The 21569-nt window shown below is 54.3% G+C and overlaps 1 protein-coding gene across 1 annotated transcript in view; it reads right to left on the minus strand.

Moving 5' to 3' along the window:
• Nucleotides 1-315: 315 nt before the first annotated feature.
• Nucleotides 316-21569, minus strand: part of Anxa11 (annexin A11) — a 44518-nt gene continuing 23264 nt past the window's right edge. The window contains exons 2-15 of the mRNA XM_040747859.1: nt 17202-17264; nt 15690-15802; nt 13255-13626; nt 12072-12159; nt 11588-11682; nt 10951-11064; nt 9293-9383; nt 8801-8880; nt 8597-8653; nt 6658-6751; nt 4024-4119; nt 3008-3066; nt 2703-2825; nt 316-1049 (exon numbers count right to left, since the gene is read on the minus strand). Of these exons, the coding sequence (XP_040603793.1) occupies nt 990-1049; nt 2703-2825; nt 3008-3066; nt 4024-4119; nt 6658-6751; nt 8597-8653; nt 8801-8880; nt 9293-9383; nt 10951-11064; nt 11588-11682; nt 12072-12159; nt 13255-13626; nt 15690-15802; nt 17202-17256 (1497 nt within the window). The 5' untranslated portion in view covers nt 17257-17264 and the 3' untranslated portion in view covers nt 316-989. The remainder of the gene's footprint in view (nt 1050-2702; nt 2826-3007; nt 3067-4023; nt 4120-6657; nt 6752-8596; nt 8654-8800; nt 8881-9292; nt 9384-10950; nt 11065-11587; nt 11683-12071; nt 12160-13254; nt 13627-15689; nt 15803-17201; nt 17265-21569) is intronic.

A 21569-nucleotide genomic window follows, 5' to 3' on the forward strand; every position in this document is an offset into this window, starting at 1 on the left:
TGGGCTGCTCCTGTCCTCATCACTGGTCTCCAGACCAGAGACCAACCCAGAAACCACATAAATGCCTTCCTGTCCTTTCCCGGGACCCATCATTCCTCCACCTCTCTCTGGGGTCTCTACTACTGCCATCTGGCCCAGGAACCTGTGCTTGTAACTACCTGGGCCCTATGTGGCTCTGGAGAACATCTTTTGCAAGTCCTTCCAACACACTCCCTGCCGGGGAGATCATGCTTGGGATGTCCACTTTCACCGGCTGACAGGGCTGGAATCTCTGAGTCATACATAAAGCGGAAGAAAACAAGCTGGCACCAGAGAGACATTTCCAGAATGTTCCAGCACTGGCTGACTTTAATTTGGAAACAGCTTTTGGCTTACAGACATTCAGGTTTTAAGGCACATTCCCAACTAGAAGGATCCCGGCCACTGGCCGGGGACTGGCTCTATTCTTACATGGTTTTGCATGGAAGATGGAACAAGTGACTTTTTTTTGGCTTTTTTCTAAAAAAGGAGTGAGTTTGGCAAAAAACAAAACTCATGACAATCCTCACCAGATACAAACAGGGTATACCACCCACTTAACCACTCTCCTCAGAAACATGTATATAGTAAACACCCTTTTATGTATCCGTCTGGCAATGATGGTTTAAAAAAAAGTTTTCAAATAGAAACACAAAATCACAAAGCTGAGAGTCTTAGTCACAAGCAATGAGAGGAATGATTGGAGAGGCCAGGAAAGAAAGACATCTATTCTGAACGGCAAAAGTCTGTGAGGGCCAGGGAGACGGCTGCCTGAGAACTCTGGCCCAGCAGGGCCCTTTCGGCACGGTATGGGGATGACGAGGAGAGACCAGAAGGAAAAGGCCATGGTTCTCCGGGGGAGAAATGGTGTGCCTGGGATAAACTGGGTAGACTAGGAAAAACTGAAGGATGCTCTCTGGGTCTTTCCCGGACACGGCCAGCAGGGGGCAGGGGCGAGCCACTGTCACTGCTCAGTCGTTGCCACCACAGATCTTCAGTAGGATCTTCCGATAGTCCCCGGAAGTGTCTCCCTGGTTACAGAAACAAGAGTGAGGGTCAAGAGGGGCAAAGCCACTTTCTTTCTGGCCCCAAGTGTCCTCGTGGGGAGGCAGGCCCGCCCGAGGGAGAGTCCCCACTCAGAGCCAGCAATGAAGACCTCACTTGCTGTCCCCAGATCCTATGTAAAATGAAAACCAAAAGCCAAGTGTGACGTCATGTGTGTGCATAATCCCAGCGCTGGGTAGGTGGAGTCAGGTAGATCCCGGGCTGACTGGTAAGCCATTCAAGCCTAGTCAGCAAGCCCTGGGTCCTAGTGAGACGCTCTCAAAAGTCAACACTTAGACAGCTCCTGAGGAATGATATTCAGTGTTGACTCTGGCCTGCGCGTGCACGTATGCCCGAACACACACATACACGGTATCATTCACCTATTGTCAAAGTCAGATAAATACCCAGAACGGCATTTTTAATCAGCCCGAGGATCACCGACCAGGGCTAACCAGCATTGCTCTCTGCCTAGAGCACTTATACGGGGATTCTACCGTACAGCAATGCTGTCCTCCTGCTGACCGATCAAATCTGTCCAACATCACTGTGCTCTCTCCACAAGTGCTGGCCAGGCCTAGCGGATTTCACATCGCTCTCTGCCACCCTAAGGCTCTCTAAAGGCAAGCCCTGTGGCCTCCTTGGCTGTCACAGCCCACTAGTGCCCAGGCCACAATCTGACAGTGACGACAAACCCTGTGCTACCCGCAGCTTCATCTTCACAGCACAGCAATGGAGATGAGCTTCACTTCAAAGAGGAGCCCAACAACAAATGTCAAAATGCCGAGTCTGAAATCAGGGCCTGCAGTGCTGGGGGACTTAAGTGTCAACTTCTGCCACCCAGCTCAGGCACACAGTGTTTCCTTCCGGCGTTTGTGGAGACTGCCACCACCACACCTGCGGAAGAGATGCTGGAGCCGGGAGTTGGTGGCGCACACCTTTAATCCCAGCACCTCAGGAGGCAGAGGCAGGTGGATCTCTGTGAGTTCGAGGCCGGCCTGGTCTACAGAGCGAGTTCCAGGACAGCCTCCAAAACAATACAGAGAAACCTTGTCTAAAAAAAAAAAAAAAAAGATGCTGGGCCATTACCTGGGAGGTTTGCAGACCAAGCTCAAGGGTCGGGAGCCAGGATCAGATAACAACCCGGGCTGACCCAAGGGTTGAGCTACCTAGGTGGTTTCCACAGTAAAGTGAATGGGGAAAAAAAAGCTAGATTCCAGTAAACAAGAGCTGAGCTCCACAGACCCTTGGACACGAGCTCTCCTTGGTGGAGCACAGCTTCACAGTGTGTGTGTGCGTGTGTGCGTGCGTGCGTGCGTGCGTGCGTGCGTGCGTGCGTGTGTGTGTGTGTGTGTGTGTGTGTGTGTGTGTGTGTGTGAAGGGGGTACTCTGAAAGTCAGAGACACGATAAGGGGAGGCTTGAGATTTCTCTGTGCCATTTCCAGACACTCCTGTTCAGTTGTTAAGTACTGAGGTCCTAGAGGGTGGGCCCATAGGGTCACAGGGTTGTGGCCTGCCCTGCCCTTTGGATCTTGTGACTGGATGAAGACGCCCACTAGGCCAAACACAGGGCTGCTCTAGAGGAGTGGTCGAGGAGGAGGAGGAGACAGGGAGGGCCTGGTTGGCCCTTGAGCCCGTACCGTGATGTCGTGGTACAACGACTTGCCATACATCCGCTTATACTCCGCTCGGATATCCAGGAGGTCAACCTCGCTGCGAGACACCATGATGCGAATCAGGGTCCGGTCTTTTGTCCCTGCTCCCTGAAGAGTCACCCAGACAAGAGTATGCACATGGGACCTCCCGTCCGTCCTCCCACCCGCCCACCCTCCGAAGCCCCAGCCTCTCCTGTGCCTTCCACACTCAGCCCCTTGGGAAGCCCTTAGAAAGACCCACCCGGGAGGCTTTACGATGTTGGGGCCCCCTGCACACAAGATCCACATACCCGCATGGCCTTGTTGAGCCTTTCGGCAAAGAAGGCGGGGGTGTTCTTCAGGCATTTCACTGCAAGAGAGACACAGCACAAGGTCTGCTGGACACAGTGGGGAACACGCTACCCAAGTATCTTCCTAGGAAGCCCGGGCATCAAACCCGCCACTGCCCATCTGCTTTTCCCGCTGGCTGTGTGATCCCATGTGTGCAGCCCCACACAAAGGAGGACCATCAACCCAAACCCCCCTTTCTTGACATTCACTGCACAAAAACCACTGGGGCTGTGCAAAAAGAGGGAGGGGCGAAATAGTAATGAGAAGAGGCACTGGCTTCATGGATGCCCAGGCACAAGGGGTCAAACGGGATGACCCCCCCTCCCCCCCCCGTGGAGAAAGGGAGGCCAAGGGGATGGGGTGTTTTTTCCTTGGGCCATGCAGGGAGATGAGGATCTACCGCCTGTTCTCATCAGAAGCACCCAAGAAAAAACACGCTGAGAGAAACCAGGCAAACTGACTGCGCCCTGGTATGTATAACGAGGAACCCAACTCCGCATTAGCGGGGAGGCTCCTGGCTCGGAGGGCACAGGGCTATAAGAGGTTCTCCCAGTGCTGGAGGCTCTGCCAGCATTCCTAGAATGGACACCGCTTTGCTGTTGCAAGTTAAAAAAAAAATCTTTCCATGCGTTTCCATCACAGGCAGCTGACAGCCGCCCCGCAGGGATATATTTTTAGAGTAAAACTTGGCAGGATGTGAGTCACCTTCCTCCAGGAGAGCATCTGGGCAGGCCCCCACTAATGCCCACACTGTAGCTCCGCTCTGCTCTGCAGAGCTGCGCTGCAAACACAAAACCCTTCTGTCCCAGAGGCCGGGAGGCTCAACGGATTCCCAGACGGTCCAGGTTAACTAGTCCAGATCCTGTGGCTCCTCTCACTACATCACCTCCAACCGCAGGACGCCGAGCACCCAGCCCGCAGCCCGTAACTCCCTCTGTGGGTGGGTGGGCAGGCAAGCCAAGCTCCAGACGCCTACCCACAGCCAGCATGCCCTGCTCCAGGTCCCCAGACATCTCCCGGCAGATGCTCTTCTCGATGTCTCGGCCCGTCATCCTCTGGTAATCGTTGAAAACTAGCAGGGAATTAGAAGGGATGTGTCAGGGTCTGAATCGTGCTCTCTCAAATTCCCATGCTGCAGTACTGACCTCAGCACCTTAGAGCAGGTATTATTACAACAATGAATGCCAATATGGTGGGCCCTGAGCCAAGCTAACCAGTGGCACACCCATTAACAAGGAGGTCAGGTGTGATGGGGAAGTCCTGTGTGTATATGTCAATAGAGCACTGTTGGCCAATAGGGAAGCAAGATAGGTGGGACTAGGAGTCAAGGAGGACTCTGGGTAGGAGAAAGACAGGGAGTCACCATGTAGCCGCCATAGAAGTAAGATGTCCGTCTGGTAAGAGAAATACTTAGATGGGTTAAATACTTAAGTCAGAGATAGCCAGTAAGAAACAAGCAAATGGCCAACAGCTTCATAATTAATACAGTGTCCTGTGTGATATTTGGGGACTACAATGCGGCAGAGCCCAGGCGACTGGTGGGGAAAAACCAAAGCGGCTGGCAAGGAAAAGGCTTTACCCTAAAATGGTGTGCGGACCCACAAATCTCAGCTTGAGATGGCCTGACTTAGGGTCTTCTGGTCTTTACTTCTTGCACATAGCCACGGCTCTCTCCAAGTCCCACCAAGTACTCTGCACTATAACCAAAAGGATCTGCGGTAGAGGACTCCGCCCTACTGTACACCAATGTGGCCCCTGAGCAGCTAGCTACCCCGTGCCCCAGTAGCTGGCACTACATCAAATGCACATAATGATGTACTGGTGGCAATAAGTGGACTCAGTGGTGCAGACGAGAGACAGAGAGAGACAGACAGACAGACAGACAGACAGACAGACAGAGAAAGAGAATTGGGCATGGTAGCACATGCCTTTTTAATCCCAGTTTCAGAAAGCTGTGGCAGGCGGGTGGGTCTCTATAAGCCTGAGGCCAGCCTGGTCTACATAGCCAGTTTCAGGCCAGCCAGAATTACCTAGAGAGACTCTGTCTCAAAAACAAACAAAAAAGGGCCGGGCAGTGGTGGCGCACGGCAGGTGGATCTCTCTGTGAGTTCCAGACCAGCCTGGTCTACAGAGCGAGTTCCAGGACAGCCACAGAGAAACCCTGCCTTGATAAACCAAAAAAGAATGAAAAAAAAAAAACCAAAAAAACAAAAAAGAGCACATAAAGTTGGGAAGAGAAAGTGGGGCGTGGATAGGGGGGAGGGTGGGAGTCAATTTGCTAAAACGTATCGTACACACGTGTGAAATTCTCAAACAGTAAGACAGTCGATGAGTACATGTTTGAGTCCGTCCGTGTCCCCGCACACTCCATCCCAACAGTCAGGTTAAAAAGCACGCCCTGGGGACAGGGCTCAAGCCCAAACTCTCACAACCTTCACGTTGACTTCCTGCCGACACAGAGACTGAGGGGATGCCTCTCCCGTCCTGTGGGCCTGGGTTAGAGGTCCTGGGGCACGAGCAGGACCCTTACCTCACTCCTCCCCTGCACTCCTACAGCCCTCCCAAGCTGTCCTGCACTCTGCTCCGATTGCTCACCTGTCTGCCCGCAGGGGCCTCGGACGCAGCCGACCACGGCTTCCAATAGGCACGGCTGCTCCTTAGACGCCTGCAGGGGTTGGAGCTGCCTCTCTCTCTCCTCTCCCTCTCCCTCTCCCTCTCCCTCTGGTCCTCCACCCAAGGCCTCAGACACTCAACTCCTCACAGCCCCCAACCTTCCAAGTAGATCATCAACACAACTATCTTTCTGGCGTCCTTCTGGTGTCTGTTCCACCCACAGCTCCTAATCTTCAGTTGAGGGCCACCGTTGCCCGTTCGTTCGCTCAGCAGACAGAATCCCTCTGTCCTCCTGGGCCGCCACCTCACTCTGACAGGCTGGACTCTGGTCCCTTTTACCCCAACTCTCTCTATCCAGGCTACCACCAACTCCCCCTAAGTCGCCGTAGGGCTTTCTACCAGCTGTCCCGCTCAACTGTGGGTCATTGCACCCGCGGGAGGCCCAAGGTCACCTAGGAGACCTGGCAGCGTGTTGTCTGCAAGCTGAGGGTCCTCCGGAGACTTCCGGTCTCTCTCGGGACGAACACCTCACTCCCTGGACGACGGGAAGAGCTGTCCACCACCTCTGACCCCACCCCCCTGCTATGGCCACTCGATCTGTTCCAGACACACCTGTCTCTCTCAGGGTTTCAATCTCACAATCTTTTTACCAGAGGACGGTCCCAGCCCCTCCCCCAACCTACTCCTTCACCTTCTACCCGTTTCCAGAACGTCCTTTTTCTCTACTACATATCTGGTGCCCAGCTCCGAGCTGTGCTGAGTATTTCTCTTCTGACACGAAGCTAACCGGTGAAGACAGACTACACCTCTCAACCACCCGCAACCCACTTCCCCGCCTTTTTTCCGTCATCGTCCTGCAAGCAAAGCTTTCAGGGAGCTTCCCACAGTGTCTTCTAGGGAAAGTGTCCATGCAGAGGGTATCAGTCAAATACTCTGCAGGCTTTTCCTCCCCGCAATGTCCCGTCTGCCCTCATCTAACTGACCCGGGATGTCTCACCTGCCACCAGGTGGGCCCGGCTCCGGGAGCACAGAATTGCATTGAACTTAGACTCATCTGTTCCCAGGCGGTTCTCTCCGGCTGCATACAGCTCCTGGATGGGGAGGAAGACGCACATGTGTACGGCAATCGTCGTCTAAGTCCCGGGCTCAGATCGCCGCCCAGCAGGCAGCATCTAGCTCCGTAAAAGCCCAGACAGAGGGAGGGCAGTCAGAGTACGGGTTTGCTGAACCCTGTAGGCGATGCTCGCTGCAGACCCAACCATATCCTCTTATCTGTCCGTGTGTAGCACAAAGGATTCTGAGTCCAGATCCCAGCACCACAGAGGAGGGGAGAGAAGCAGCCTGGACTTGGGTCCCGGCTTGGAACCAGCTTGCGACGGGGCGTTAGGCGAGGATTTTGGCTCCTGAATCTCAATTTCCTCACACAGAAAATGTAAGTCCAGGGGGGTCACGGGGAGGAAAAGAGGAATGGAAAAGCTAGAAGGGACCCTAGTCAACTCCTCAGGAGCAGCACGTCTCAACGGTAGGGAGGAGCGTAGTTCCTACGTCTTAGGTGTCAGTCAGATTTCTTTTCTTTTTTTTTCTTTTAAAGATTTGTTTATTTATTACATATACAGTGTTCTGCCTGCAGGCCAGAAGAGGGCACCAGATTGAATTGTAGATGGTTGTGAGCCACCATGTGGTTGCTGGGAATTGAACTCAGGACCTCTGGAAGAGCAGTCAGTGCTCTTAACCTCTGAGCCATCTCTCCAGCCCCAGGTGCCAGATTTCTATGTGGCATTTTCGAGTCAAGGAAAGCACCTTCCCTCTCTATATAAACATGTGGGATGATGATGACTTAAAAACCAGTTACAAGCCAAGGTAGGCGTTGGTGGCGCACACTTTTAATCCCAGCCCTCAGGGGGCAGAGGCAGGCGGATCTCTGTGAGCCTGAGGTCAAGCCTGGTCTAAAGAGGGAGTTCCAGGACAGCCAGAGGTACAGAGAAACCTCTCAGAAAAACCAAAAAACCAAAAATAAACAAAACCCAAAGTCCAATTATGGTAATGAAGAGATCCAATGCTCTCTCTTCTGACCCCCAGAGGCACCAGACATGCACATAGGCAAAACACTCAACATAAAAATACATCTTAGCAAAAAAAAAAAAAAAAAAAAATCTTAGCCTGGCAGTGGTGGCGCACGCCCTTAACCCCAGCACTCGGGAGGCAGAGGCAGTCGGATCTCTGTGAGTTCAAGACCAGCCTGGTCTACAAGAGCGAGTTCCAGGACAGCCTCCAAAGCCACAGAGAAACCCTGTCTCGAAAAAAAAATAATAAAAATAAATAAATAAATGTAAAAAAAAACAAATTCCATGGGTCTTCACTGGGCCCTTTCCCCATGCTTCCTTACATAAATCACGTTTGCTGAAGGACATCATAGCTCTTAAAACTTAGGAAGAAACCCCAAATATCTACCAATCTGCAACTTTGCCCCAGACCTCTAAGATGCCTTCCGGGCCTTCAGACAGTCACGGAAGTTAACGACACTGATACCCGGGACGCTCTGGGGTTGAGATCCCGCAGGTCAAGAAGAGTCTGAACATGTCGGGAAGGGAGAAAAAAGCTCACTTCCAAGCCCACAAACTCAGAAGCCGGATAGACAGGCACCCTCGCACACCTAACTACCTGCGTGGAAAAGTCCCCAAGCATGTGAAGCCCCACACCCCTGTGATCTTCAGCTGGTGAGGCATTTACTCACCGCTCTCACAGGTGGGAAACGCAGGGGGGCCTGGGTGCCCCGTTCAACGTCAAGTATCCGAGCATCACCACCCCCAGAAACCCGAAGCACACGGAACCCACCAGTGGCCCCTGCTCTTTCCAACCCCGGGGGCACCGAAGCCACAAAGCAGGAAGCGTGACCCAGCTCATGTTTAGCAAGCCCTGCCAGGCACCATACTCACCTGGACGTCTCTCTGGACAAGGGACATATCCACATTTGTGCTCTCGTCACGGTTTCCCTGAAAGCAAGGAGGGTGTTAAGGTCAAGCCACTTTTTTGGAAGGCCACGCCCCTCTCTCCTCACTCAACTGCCAGGGCTTTGACGTGCCCCCTCCCCTCTCCCTCCTTCCAATTCCCTCTCTCGCATCCTGTTGAGAGGAAGGTACCTGAGACAGAGAGATGAGGAGCCTCTGGAAGTGCCCCGAGGTGTCGCTTCGAATGGCCTCCTCCAGAGTCTTTTTGAATTCTGAAACACACACACCAGGGTCTACCCTATGGGCCTGCTACCTCTAAAGACATGGTTAACAGGGGACAAGATACTCGGGTCTCGGGCTGGAGATGGCAGGTGCCCCCACGTAACCTTCCATGACTCCAGGCTGACCTGACCTCTGGTCAGGCCTGGCCCAAATCCACTTGAGATTTTTTTACCACCCTTCCCGACCACAGGCACCTGCCCATGTGTAAACAGCATGCAGGGCTGGGCTTTGGGTCAAAGCCCAGAGAGATGGGTGTGAGAGGAAACGGGAGATAAGAAGGCCCACGGCAACGGGAAATAGGGCACGAGGAGGCCAAGGACTGAGAGGCCCCAGAAGAGGGTGCGGCCAATGCCCAGGAAGCAAAACCATCTACAGAAGAGCAGAGGCCAGGGAGCTTCCCACCTGTTTTGTAGGCTCTGTTTAGTTCCCGGATGTGTTCGTTACTCCGGGAAGCAAGGATTTCAATCAGGCAGGCCTCATCAGTACCGGCCCCCTATGGCAGCAGGGAAACATAACAGATCTCATGCTGGTGACCAGGCCCTCACTGGCATCCAGGAAGGACATCGGCAACAGAGGCCCCCGACAGACAGACAGACACACACACACACACACACACACCACTCACGCCCGAGAAGCCAGCTCCCCTCCCAGCCCTAGGCAATAAGGACAAGGGTAATGAGGTAATGAGTAGGCATCACATGAGAGACCATGGATTAGGAAATTGAACGAGTGTACAATGATTTTATCCCATGCCACACCCTGCTGGGTCGGGCTGGGGTGCCGCCGGTCAACGTCTGTTTCTTTCAACCTCGGGCCCTGAGTGAGATAAGGAACGGATGGCGGAAAGTCCAAAAGTAAGACCATAACGGATGTGGGAAAGGGCAGAGCCCCCGTGAACTGTCTGGAGGAGACATCTAGGAAAAGAAGCCAGAGGGCACAAAAGGAATGGCCGGCTGCGCCCGGGACAGCAGGAAGGCAGGAGACAGGGTCGGAACCTGACCTTTTCCATCTTGGCTCGGCAGCTTACTGTGTGACCTCGGGCGAGATGCTTCATTTTATGCCAAGCGTCTTGTCTACGAAGGGAATGAATGTGCACCTACCTCCCAAGGACTAAATGGGCTGATCTGACACGGTGCTTTTACGATTACCGCTGACGGCTTGCTACCATCTTACAAAGGGTGTGCGTGTTCCCACCTTACCCAGAGCTCCCAGCATGCCCTGAAAGAACATCCGCCATCTCCGCTCATGGGTGCTCGGGGAACCACAGCACCAACTCAGCACCGCTAGCGCCCTCAACCTGCGATGCTCTAGCATTCCGCCAACTTCTCATAAAGCTGCTGGAGGTGGGCTCTGACAACGCCCAGGCCCAGGCCATTGCCATCCTGTCTGCCCTTAGCACCCTCTAGACTAAAACACGCGTTGGGTTTCAGGCAGTCTTCTCTCCCTTCCAGACCAAGCACAAAGCTCGCAGCCTCTCGTGGAGGTGGAATCCGTGCCCGGCGTGCCTCTGAGTGAGGAGCTCCGTCAGGGTGCCTGGGCAGGGACCCTCTACTCGCGGGGCACACACAGCCGCGTGGCTCTGTAGCCCCGTGGTCAAAAATCTACCAGAGAGCCCAAGCTAAGCTGCAGGAAAAGGCTCCGTGCGTTACACGGGCAGACACAGCAGGCAGGTGTGAGAGCCAGGTGGTGCTAGGAAGCAGAGGAGAGAGATGGAGACAGAGACGTCTCTGTCCATCTGCTGCTATTCAGTTCCACTGACTGAGAATGACGGGGAACAGCCTCCCGCCCCTCCCCTTCTGCCATCGGCGTCCTCTACAACCCCAGCCTGGTCACCCCTCCTGAGACGGGAGACACAGTTACTCCCCGTGAGGAGCGGCAAGCTGCCTGCCTCTCTGAAGAACTACCACACGCTCCTCCTTCTATGGGCTGGAGCCAAGGGGGCCTTGGAAGTCAGGCGAGGCAGCAACTGGTAAGTGGGTGGCACGGTCCTCTCCTGCCTGGGCCGTGGCTGGCCACGCTTACGCGGGAAGGCAGGCACCCGTAAGCCCAGGGACACACACCTTGATGGCCTCCTTTATCTCATAGACATCCAACAGGACCGGGGTCTTCATCAGGGCCAGGATCGTCTTCTCGAAGTTCCCCGACAGTTCTGATTTTAGGTCTTTGATCAGATCCTGATGGGAAGGTCAAAAACAGACAAAAAAACAAAAAACAAAAAAAAAACCCACGGGCGATGAACACTGCAGACGGCGGGGCTGACAGTTATCAGGGCCCCGCCATGGGGAGAATGTCTGAGCTAGAGTGCTGACGCATTCAGTATCTATGTAACTTTACCTAAAACTCAGAACCCAGGAAGCTCAAAACCAACCCCCCCCCTTAAGCCTTTTCCACCAAGGCTCTTCCGTCAACTCAACCTCCCGGGGTCCCCTGCAAGCAGAGGAGGGTAAAGGGAGGCTGGGTGGGGAAGAAACGACTTATCTACAAGGCTTGTCTTGGCAGAACCAAAGCTACAGCCTGAAGCAACCCTAGCTAAAGCTCGCTGCCCATCTTGGAGACCTAGTCCTACTAGGGGGCCCCAGTTCCCGAAAAAATCAGAGCAAATGGGCCTGTAGCCATCTATGCTGATGGTAGGCCCTGGAGCTAGGCTCGGGAGACCCAGCCTCGGTGGCCCTTCCTGCATTCCCCTCTGCTCCCCACCTTGCCATAGGCTGTCTTGAAGGACAGGAGGATCTGCTGCCTCTGCTTGTTAGATCGGCTCCCCAGGCAGTCGATGATGGCCTGTTCATCCGTTCCTAGGAAAGAGGAAGGGGTAGACGCGCTACGGGTTATGAGGACACTCTGTGGCACGGGGCTCTCCCAGCCTGGGGCCTCCCATTCATCCTCCTGAGCATCTAAGACGGCTCTACTTCCATCCCCCTGGACAGGCTTGCCTCCTGCTCCCACTCAGCGAACGGCCCAGGGAACTGGGGGCACAGTAGGACTGGAGTCAGTTGGGTGTGTGTCTCTGTCTGTCTGTCTGTCTCCCTTCTCTCTCTCTCCCTCTCTCTCTCTCTCTCTCCTCCCTCTCCCCGAGACAGGCTTCTCTGTGCAGCCCTGGCTATCCTGGGACTCGCTCTCTAAGACCAGGACGGTCCCAAACTCACAGGGACCAGCCTGCCTCTGGCCCAGTCTAGTCTCTTACCAAAGCCCTTCATGGCCTTCCGAAGGACCTCAGCATCTCTCATGGGGTCAAATCCGGAAGCATCTGTGATGGTGCCTCGGTTTCCAAACTACTCAGACAAACAGGCACAGGTAAGATGGCCCACCCATGCCACCCAAGGGCGCAAGACTCTTCACCTCCTCCCATGCCCCCAAATAACCCCCTTTTCTCTAAGAGCCGAGGCACCTAAATGAAACCTGAAGTCAACAGCCCTAGACATAAACAGCCCCCCCCAAGGCTCATGTGCCGACGCCGTTTAGGAGTCGGCTACCGGGAGGGTCACTAGGGTGGAACAGGTCCTTGAAGGGAGTCTGGGGCTCACTGCCCCTTCTGTTAACTGTTTTCCTGTGTGCTATGTGGTAGACAGACAGCTCTGGTTCACCAAGTGTTCCCTGCCACGATGCTCTTCCCCACCACAGGCCTATAGCGACAAGGTCAAGCAGCCATTGACAGAAACCGTGAGCCGAAGTCAGCTTTGGTCCTTTCGAGCTGTGTTGTCATGTGTCGTTCCCCCCCGGCCCCCGGTATTTATACACAGGCTTACCGTTGCCTAGCGGGGCGATCTTTCTAGTGGTTTGTGCGTGCTGGTTATTAAGGCAGTAAAGTGGTTAGGGGAAAGAGAGCCGGGCCCCAGTTCAGGGTAGGGAAAGTGGGCAGCCTTGCAAGGGGCGGGTGGGAATGGGAGCAGGGTGAGACAGGTGATGGACCCTCTGCCTAAAAGTACCCCGCCAGCACATACCGCCAACCAGCCCTGTGCTAGGCCGGTCTGGCCATGTAACCATGACAACTGAATTTTAGGCATTGCAAACACGGACTGATCTCCAGAAGGAGCCAAGATAAACCTGGAAGAACTGCCAACCTTCCCTACTCTGAAAGGATTCTGAAAGTTCTTCACATTTGTCTAGGAGCCACATATGGGGTCCACTGGGCATGAGGCTGTGTGGCCGGAGGCCTCAGGAGCAATCTCTCACAAGGAGCAACCATCAGGGCAGTGCTTTGTCCTGGGACGGGAGGCACCAGAGAAATCAGCACTGTTTTGCTGAAGCAGTGTGTGGTAGACGGAGGCCTGAACCTTCTCTTCCCCCCTTGTTCCTTCAATCCCCCAAGGCCTTGCTGGCTGGGCCAGAGTCCAGCAGCCTTTGAACTTAGTTTAGACAGCACTCACCTGGGCTGGAGGCACAGCAGGGGTGACGGTACTGGATCCTGAGTACCCTGGGTAACTTGGCACTGGCTGCTGCCCAGGGGGTGGCATTGGTGACTGTCCAGGATAGGTCATCGGAGGCTGTCCAGGATAGGCCCCTGGGGGCTGCTGCCCAGGGGGTGGCATGGGAGCCCCTGGGTATGCTGGATATGAGGGCATCCCAGGAGGTGGGTTTCCCCCTGGGGGTGGATACATTCCATAAGGAGGGACAGGCTGCTGGGCAGGAGGGGGCTGCCCAAAGCCACCAGGGGGGACTGGAGGATAGGCACCCCCGGGAGCTCCAGGATACAGGTTTGGCATGTTGGCTCCTCCAAATGTCCCAGACATATTGGTTGCCTGCCAAGTACACAAAGCAGAACCTGAGATTCACAGGCCCAGAAAGCCTGGCATCCTGTCTTCCTACCCTCCCTTATGGAGTTCTGCAATGGCTCTAAGTTAGGAACCCCCTATCAGACCATGTATACTTAGCAATGGATGCCGGCTCCACTATGCTAGGCTCAGCCCTGCCCCACTCCCAATGGGACATGAAGGGCAATCCCCCCGCCCCAACCATGGATAATGGGTACACCTGCTCAGTGAGCAGGGCAACTGGGCCCTGGTTATGGTTCACTCTGTATACAAACCAGAACACCCTCCACCCCTTCTGGAGACGGAAACACGGAAGATGAGGTTGCTCCTTCCAACCAAGACTAACTGGGCAGAGCTAACCATTTCAAGGACCTAGAAAGTACAGGGGCCCCTTCTGCAGGCATGGGGGCAGCCCTGTCGCACAAGCCTGCTCAGTCAACTGAGGTAGGCGTGGGCTCAGGTGGATCTGCACATGCCCAGAACAAAAGACTGACTCCCTCACCTCAGCTTCTGATGCCCAATGTGAAATGGGTCCCACCGTCTCCATCCTTCACTTACCCTCTTCAACCACCAAGATCTACTGTCCCCAAGCTCATGAGGCCCGCGGGCACCTCACGACCTGGCTGTCCCTGGACATCCACACGCCACACTTCTCTACCGTGCGTGTCAGATCTTTGTTCGAGGCCCCTTTTCATTTCCCACCCTAAGGTCTTTGGTCTACGTTGCCCCACCTGTACCTCTAACCCTTTACCATACCAGATTACTATCATCTACTCTACCTCCTCCGCCCTGTGCTGGGGATTGAACCTAAGGCCTCATACATCATAGGCAAGCACTCTACCACTGACCTGATATGCCCATCTCTCCTTTGACTTCTTGGGACAACAACTCTCTAAGTTGCCCAGGCTGGCCTTGAACTCACCCCGTAGCCCAAATGGGCCGTGAACTTGGGATCCTCCTGCTTCGGCCTACCACTAAGCTAAGGTCACGTGCCTGTGCCACCAGGGTCATTTATTATTCACTTCCCTATCTTCATTACTCTCTTCTCTCCCTCTGACCTTTCTTCTGACTCTTCTGTTTTGAGGCAGAGTCTCTCTAGGCCGCCCAGGCTGGGCTGGAATTCTCAGTCCTCATGAATTCACTTACTGAGTGCTCAGTGTATGACACAATGCCCAGAAACACCTGTCACCTCTCAATACTGCCATCTGGTAACTTTATTTTCTGTCTCCTCTCCATGGATGCTAAGTGGATCTGGACTGAGATGTCCGTGTGTACAGGTGCGCGGGGAGGCAAAGGTCACAAGCTGTCTACCTTGTTTGACACAGCGTCCATTACTGGCCCTGGGGTCACTGGCTAATCGTTAAGTCCAATGGATTCCCTGTCTCCACCTCCCTGGCACTGGGATTGCAAGGACCACACCTGGCTTTTTTCCCATGGGTCCTGGGACTTGAACTCTGCATCTGAGGCTGATATAATAAGCGCTTTACCGGCTGGACTATCTCCCCAGCGCAGAGATTTTGTTTGCTGTATCCATGTATTCTCAGTGCCCACGATGGGCCTGGAATAAATCTGTGTTCCCACTAAGGGCGCATTTGTTTTCCGACTGGAAGATGCCCTCTTCTAAAAGCAAAACCACAAATAAAAAAATAGCCTAACCTACCTAACCTACCTGCTACATGGCCGCCAAGTACCAACCGGAAACAGCGTCTGTATGCGTATGTCTCCATACCTATCCACACACACCCTCCTTCCCCCCAACCCCCAGGATTTGTGCTCAGCTTAAGAGACATTCTCAATAAATCTCCCTGCAGGCACCAGCCTTACCCAACCTCCCAGGGCCTCGAGGACCCGAGAAGACCATCAGCTCTGAGAATCTCTTCCCCACATATAGATGAGAGAAGCGATGCCTAGAGGCAGGTGGTAAGATGACCCTCGTATTCTAAGTTGCTGCTCAGGACTCCACGCTCAGAGACTGGCATGAGGTATCTCTAGAGCCTTGAGTCCTGCAGCCACCAGCCCGGGGCACCTTGGCGGGGGGGGGGCTGACTCACCATGCCCGAGAGGTAGTCCTGGTTGAACTGTCCTGCATAGTTGGCCACGTTATCCAGCCCGATGGGGGGCATGCTGGGAGGAGGGTAGCCAGCACCTCCCCAGGGACCACCACCTGAAAGCAACGCCAAGCTCATCAACTCGCACCCCCAGCCCAACGAAAGGGCAGAGGGACGTGCAGAGGGAGTCAAGCAGGGCTTCAAGGCAAATGTTATGAATAGCCAGAAAGACTGGGGCAAGTCCAGGGGAAGGAGAGGGGCTTTCCCTAACTCTAGGGAAGAAGGCAGGTTGGGCCCTCTGCGGGGGATCCAGGCATGCTTTGAGAGAGAGCAGATACTCCCTTGGGCTCTGTGTTGAGCACATGACAGCAGTGAGTTCCACGAATGCTAGGGATTCTCAGACGGAGGGAAATGGGGCCCGTGCCGGAGCACACGGACACCATAAAGGACAGTGGCATGGAGCTGGCTAGCTGTGGCTCCTGAGGCAGGACTCTCAACCACTCTCATTCACGTCTGCGGGCAACTGGAGACGATGCACGCGTGACCTCAGACTGCTGAGGTAAGGAAGGGCTGGGGAGCAGACACCTGTGTGGGGCTGAGTCGGCAACGTGGCCAGTGCCTGCCAGATGCATCCTCACCCACAGGGCAGTCCAAGTCTGCCCCGCAGCTCCTGGGCTGTGTAAGGCCTGGGGCATGCCGTCACGGGCGGCGGAGTTTCTGCTGGAGAAGCGACTGCTTCGGAAGGAAGATAAGCTGTGCTGTTGCTGCTGCTGGCCACGTGAGTGGTCTCACTTTATCACCCAGGCTCTTGGAAGCCACGGGGAGGGGCAGACAGGGAGGGACAGTGAAGGGACCCCTGGGCATAGGCCTCGCTGGGAGAGACTCCAAAAATCACACTCCTTGAGACAGGGTAGGTGGCTGACTAGAGGCAGCACTCTGGAGGACACTCCAGAGTGTCCTATCTTGTTAGTAGTGGGGACAGCCAGGGGAGTGTTGGGGAAGTCCTGTGTATTTGTCAATAAAGCACTGTTGGCCAACAGCGAACTAAGATAGGGGGGACTAGGAGTCCAGAAGGACTCTGGGAAGGAGAAAAACAGGGAGTCAAGATGTAACGCCATGGAGTAGGAAGCCCGGAAACCTCTCCGGTAATAGAAATATGGGCCAAATACTTAAGTCAGAGCTAGCCAGTAAGAAACAAGCAAGGCCAACAGCTTCATAATTAATATAGCCTCCTGTGTGTTTATTTGGGACTGATGTGGCTCTGGAATCAGGCTGGCGGGGAAGGCTTCTCTCAAGGAAAAGGCTTCTCTTTACAGGGGAGGGAAAGAACCTTGAAGCTACTTTGCAAAGGAGTATAGCAGGCCTTTGTCCATAGGTCAGCTAATTAATAAGGCCCCTCCCGGGACCAGCCAAAGTCAGGCCCCTCTCAGTCCCGGTCCCAGTGGGTGAACCCTCTGGGGTGTAAGAGAATAGACTCCACCTTTTTTGCACAGGATCCCCCCCAGGTCCTCTTACCTGAAGCAGCTGGGGGGTAGCCACCAGCAGGTGGGGGGTAGCCTGGGTAGCTCATAGTTGACTCTGAAAAAGAAGGGAAAGTGCACTAAGGTCATGCTGAGGATGCCCCTACCAGGTCCCCTGGGATCTGCTTCTTAGGAACACAACCCACCACCTAGGCCCCTACCTACTGGAGGGATTAGTTCCCTGGGCTCCAGTGCAATCCAGTCCACACCTCCCTACCGGGCCTCCAGTTAGGTCAGGCCAACCCCAAAGCTACCAGAGGGTGCAACCCCACAAGCCAGCTACTGGTTCCTTGACAGCTGCTCCCCCAGGCCTGGTTTCCGCCTCCACCAACAAGAGTACAAAGTGTTTGCCGCGTCTGGTGTGCTCTGACATCGTATTATAGACAGAGCACTGCCTCAGCCTCCTGAGACTCCTTGTCATACCTTCCTTGTCCTTACCACGGTCCCTCCCACAACAGAGGAGCACCCCATCTACAACTCTGAAGTCTGCCATAGCAATGCCCCACCCCTAAGAATCAGATCCAAGCCGCAAGTTTAGACCAGCTGCTGCTGCAGTCTTTAAATGGCTGATCTATGTCTCTCCTGGGCATTCCATTCTCTAACACAAAACAACATGGTTGCCGGGCGTTGGTGGCGCACGCCTTTAATCCCAGCACTTGGGAGGCAGAGGCAGGCGGATCTTTGTGAGTTCGAGACCAGCCTGGTCTACAAGAGCTAGTTCCAGGAAAGCCTCCAAGGCCACAGAGAAACCCTGTCTCCAAAAACCAAAAAAAAACCAAAACAAAACAAAAAAAAAAACAACATGGTTATGTCGGAGTCATCACTCTTAGAGCCAAGAGATGCCCCCACCCCACCCTGCAATCCCACGGGCCTTTCTGCTACAGAGCCCATAATCAGCGCAGGTATCAAAGCCCTAAGAAAGAAAAGAGTTATGTGGAGATGAGGCAGTAAGGGGTGGGGGGACACCTGCTCTCACAGTCCTCTGTACACAGGTCTTCGGCAACGCCCCACATCGATTAAAATGGCCCCGGGGGAACAGAGATCAACCACTGCCCCGCAACCTGCTAGCTCTCTCTACGTAACAAGCTGCCGCCACCGCAATAAAGTGCAAAAGCCCAGGCTAAGGGCGTGTGAGGAAATTCACGGCCTCCAGTCATGTCCACGGGGCCTAGGGTGGCAGCCACCGTTTCACACACTGGCAGTTGAACTATGCCAAGGGACTGTAAAACATCATGGGCTCCAGCGTCAGTTCCCAGTCTAAAGAGGTTCCCAGGTGACGGACCGGATCTGGGGTCCCCGCTTTTAATAACTGTCCAGAGGCTGTGCACTTAAAATAATTCTAGTCGCCCGCCGCGTCTGCCTTGAAGAACTAAATAAGCTGTCCCAAGGAAGTTGCAGAACTTCTCCAGGGTACCAGCGGACCCCGCAAAATGGCCTCTAGTCCACTTACTTTGGTCTCTGGGTCCAAAGGGGACCAGTAGGCAATACAACAGGGAATGAGGTGATGGCGCCTTTGTGGCTGTGGACGGAGCGAGAACTGGCAGCCTTCAGACCCTGCCCTTTAGACAGCTTTGTCTTTCTAAACTGCTACGCATGTGTGGTTCCTAACATACATGCAGGGCCACTCACAGCCGCCTCCGGACCCAGGGGGACCCTGACACCTTTTAGATCCATGGATACCTGCACAGGAATATGCCCATGCATGTACACAGACACACAGACATACAGACGCATACACACACCCCTTTTTCACTTTTAAAGAAAGAAGGCAGAAACATACAAACCAAGAGGTGTGGTTGCACACATGCACAGACCACTCTCGGCACTGCACACAAAGCACCGGGTAAGGCTAGCTGCCTCGGGAAGAAAGGCCGGCTGGAGGTGAAGCTCACGTCCCGCACTGACCCTAACAGAAGCAACTTTAAGAAAAGGTCCAGTTCAGACAGGCATTTCTAACCACGCACAAAGCTGCCCCTTCCATTCCACATGGCCTCGGTGGCTCTTCCAAAATAAAAATAGCGCACACAGGGCTTATTCAGCTGAGACATCCAGGACATAGGAGGACAGCCTTCCCTCCTGGGAGAGCTGTGGCAGGGTTTCCTGGCAAGAGGAGCATCTGCCTCCTGGGACGAGCTCTGCCCCAAGGCCCCTCAAGGCCCAGTCTGTGGCTAATTCCGCTGCAGAACTCGGCCCTGTGGTGGCCCTGACTCCCTCCCTCCCACAATACTCCATGTATTTCCAGTCTTTTCCTCTCCAAAGATTCATCTTCCACCTGGAATTGTCCGAGCATGCTCCTTCTCTTTCCCTCTGAGGCCTGTCAGGACTTAAAGCCACAGGCTTAGCCCGGAGTTCCACAGGGCAGGGTGGTCACTTTCTCCTCCCTGTGGGTGAAGCTTCCTGCTTCACTGGTCGGGAACATGGGGGCCGGGGGGTGGTGGTGTCCTGGGTGGTGGAACAGTTACAGGGGTTCCTCATCCCTCCTCAATCTCTGGCTATGGTGACATGGTGACACACTGACCTTCTCCTCTCTCTCTCTCTCTCTCTCTCTCTCTCTCTCTCTCTCTCTCTCTCTCTCTCTCTCTCTCTCTCTCTCTCTCTCTCTCTCTCTCTCTCTCGGCTGCTTCACAATCACCGCCGATTTGGTGTACATGCCACTATGTCCTTCTAAGTAAGAGGCACAGATGGGCCAACGGCAGAGGCGGTCTTGAACTGTCATATTGAATCCCCTGCTGGTGTGTACCCACGCTGTCACAGGCTTTTGATCTGCCACTGCTGGGCCCCTATCCCTACCACATTCAAATATCTGCTCTCACGCTGTTACGGCTTGAATCTGAAGTGTCCCCCCCCCACCAGGCTTGTGATCTGAACACCTGTTCTGAAGACAGTGTGGTATTTGTGGTATTCCGGAAGGTTGTAGAGACTCAGGAGGTTGGAGTTTGGCTGAAGGAAGCAGGCTGAGAGGGGCAGCCCTTGGGGTTAGCTCCATGCAAAGTCCCTGGTCCCTGCTTTCTTTACTTCCTGGTCCAAAGTGATGTGAGGGAGCCCCTACATCCCAGATCAATGCTGTCACTGCCTTCTGCACCGTGACAGCCTAAACATTCTGACAGCCTAAACATTCCCTCTCGGATATCTGTACTCCACTGGGACCCAAAGGAATTAACACCCGTGTGTAACACCCTGAAGCTCACCGGCCTACTGAACCCCAGGGCGGGAGTCACCAGCTCAGAGGAAAGACCTCTGGGCTCTAGGAAGCCCCAAGGGACCTCAGCATGTAGGGACCCTTACCACCCCTTCTAAGCTCTTGCTTGTTCCGTGATAAATGGGAACATGGTGACCCAGAAAGACTGCCTGCTACCTGCCCAAAGCTTTACTTCCAGTTTACCCTTCAACGGAGAAGAAAGGTGCGCGGTTGAGGGGTACTTCCCACGGCTGACGTGACTGGACAGCCAGGCATATCCTGTCCCCACAAGCCTGCTTCTGACCATGGCACTCAAACATGGGACCTCACGGGAGAGCCCTCCCGCATAGGACAGGCACCCGGCTCTAATCCTAACAACCCTGCCTACAGAGAATGTCTAGCCTCTGGTTCTGACTCTCTTGGGGACACTACAACCAAAACATCACCCTCCCTTCCTCACTGGGACTATGGAAGGCAGCCACGTAGACTCACCCAGCTACGGCCCTCTCCGGCATAAACATATGTTTCTTAGTTAGGGTTTCTATTGCTGTGATGACACACCACGACCAAAAGTAACTTGGAAGGGTTTTATTTATTTCAGCTCACACTTCCCTATCACTGTCCATCACTGAAGGAAGTCAGGACAGAAGCTGATGGGGGGGGGGTTCATGGAGGGGTGCTGCTTACTGGCTTTCTCCTCATGGCTTGCTCAACTTGCTTTCTGGTAGAACCCAGCCCAGGGATGGTACCACCCACAATGGGCTAGGCCCTCCCCCTATCAGTCACTAATTAAGAAAATGCCCCACAGGCTTGCCTACAGCCATGGGGCATTTTTTCAATTGAGGTTCCCTTCTCTCTGGTGACTCTAGCTTGTGTCAAATTGACATAAAACTATCCAGGACAATGTGTTTCCAAAACAGACCATTGTGGAACATGTTAAAACCTCCCCTCCCCCCAGCTGAGTGCAGGGCCGCCTCTCCACACATGAGCACCCCAAGGAGAACTTGGATCCTGGCATCCCAGCATCCCCGAGAACCAAGCCTCCTGGGTACCCAGTCAAAGCCACCACCTGTGGGGGAGGGGGGAATTTCCTTGGGACTGTGAAAGAAAGGGCTTGCTCCCTAAAGCCATGGCTACCCACACCAGTGTGCCCGTAAATTTCAAGGGTTCCCACCACATAGGCAC

The sequence above is a fragment of the Mesocricetus auratus genome, unplaced genomic scaffold (assembly GCF_017639785.1).
Source record: "Mesocricetus auratus isolate SY011 unplaced genomic scaffold, BCM_Maur_2.0 Super-Scaffold_100006, whole genome shotgun sequence".
In the NCBI taxonomy this organism is placed as follows: Eukaryota; Metazoa; Chordata; class Mammalia; order Rodentia; family Cricetidae; genus Mesocricetus; species Mesocricetus auratus.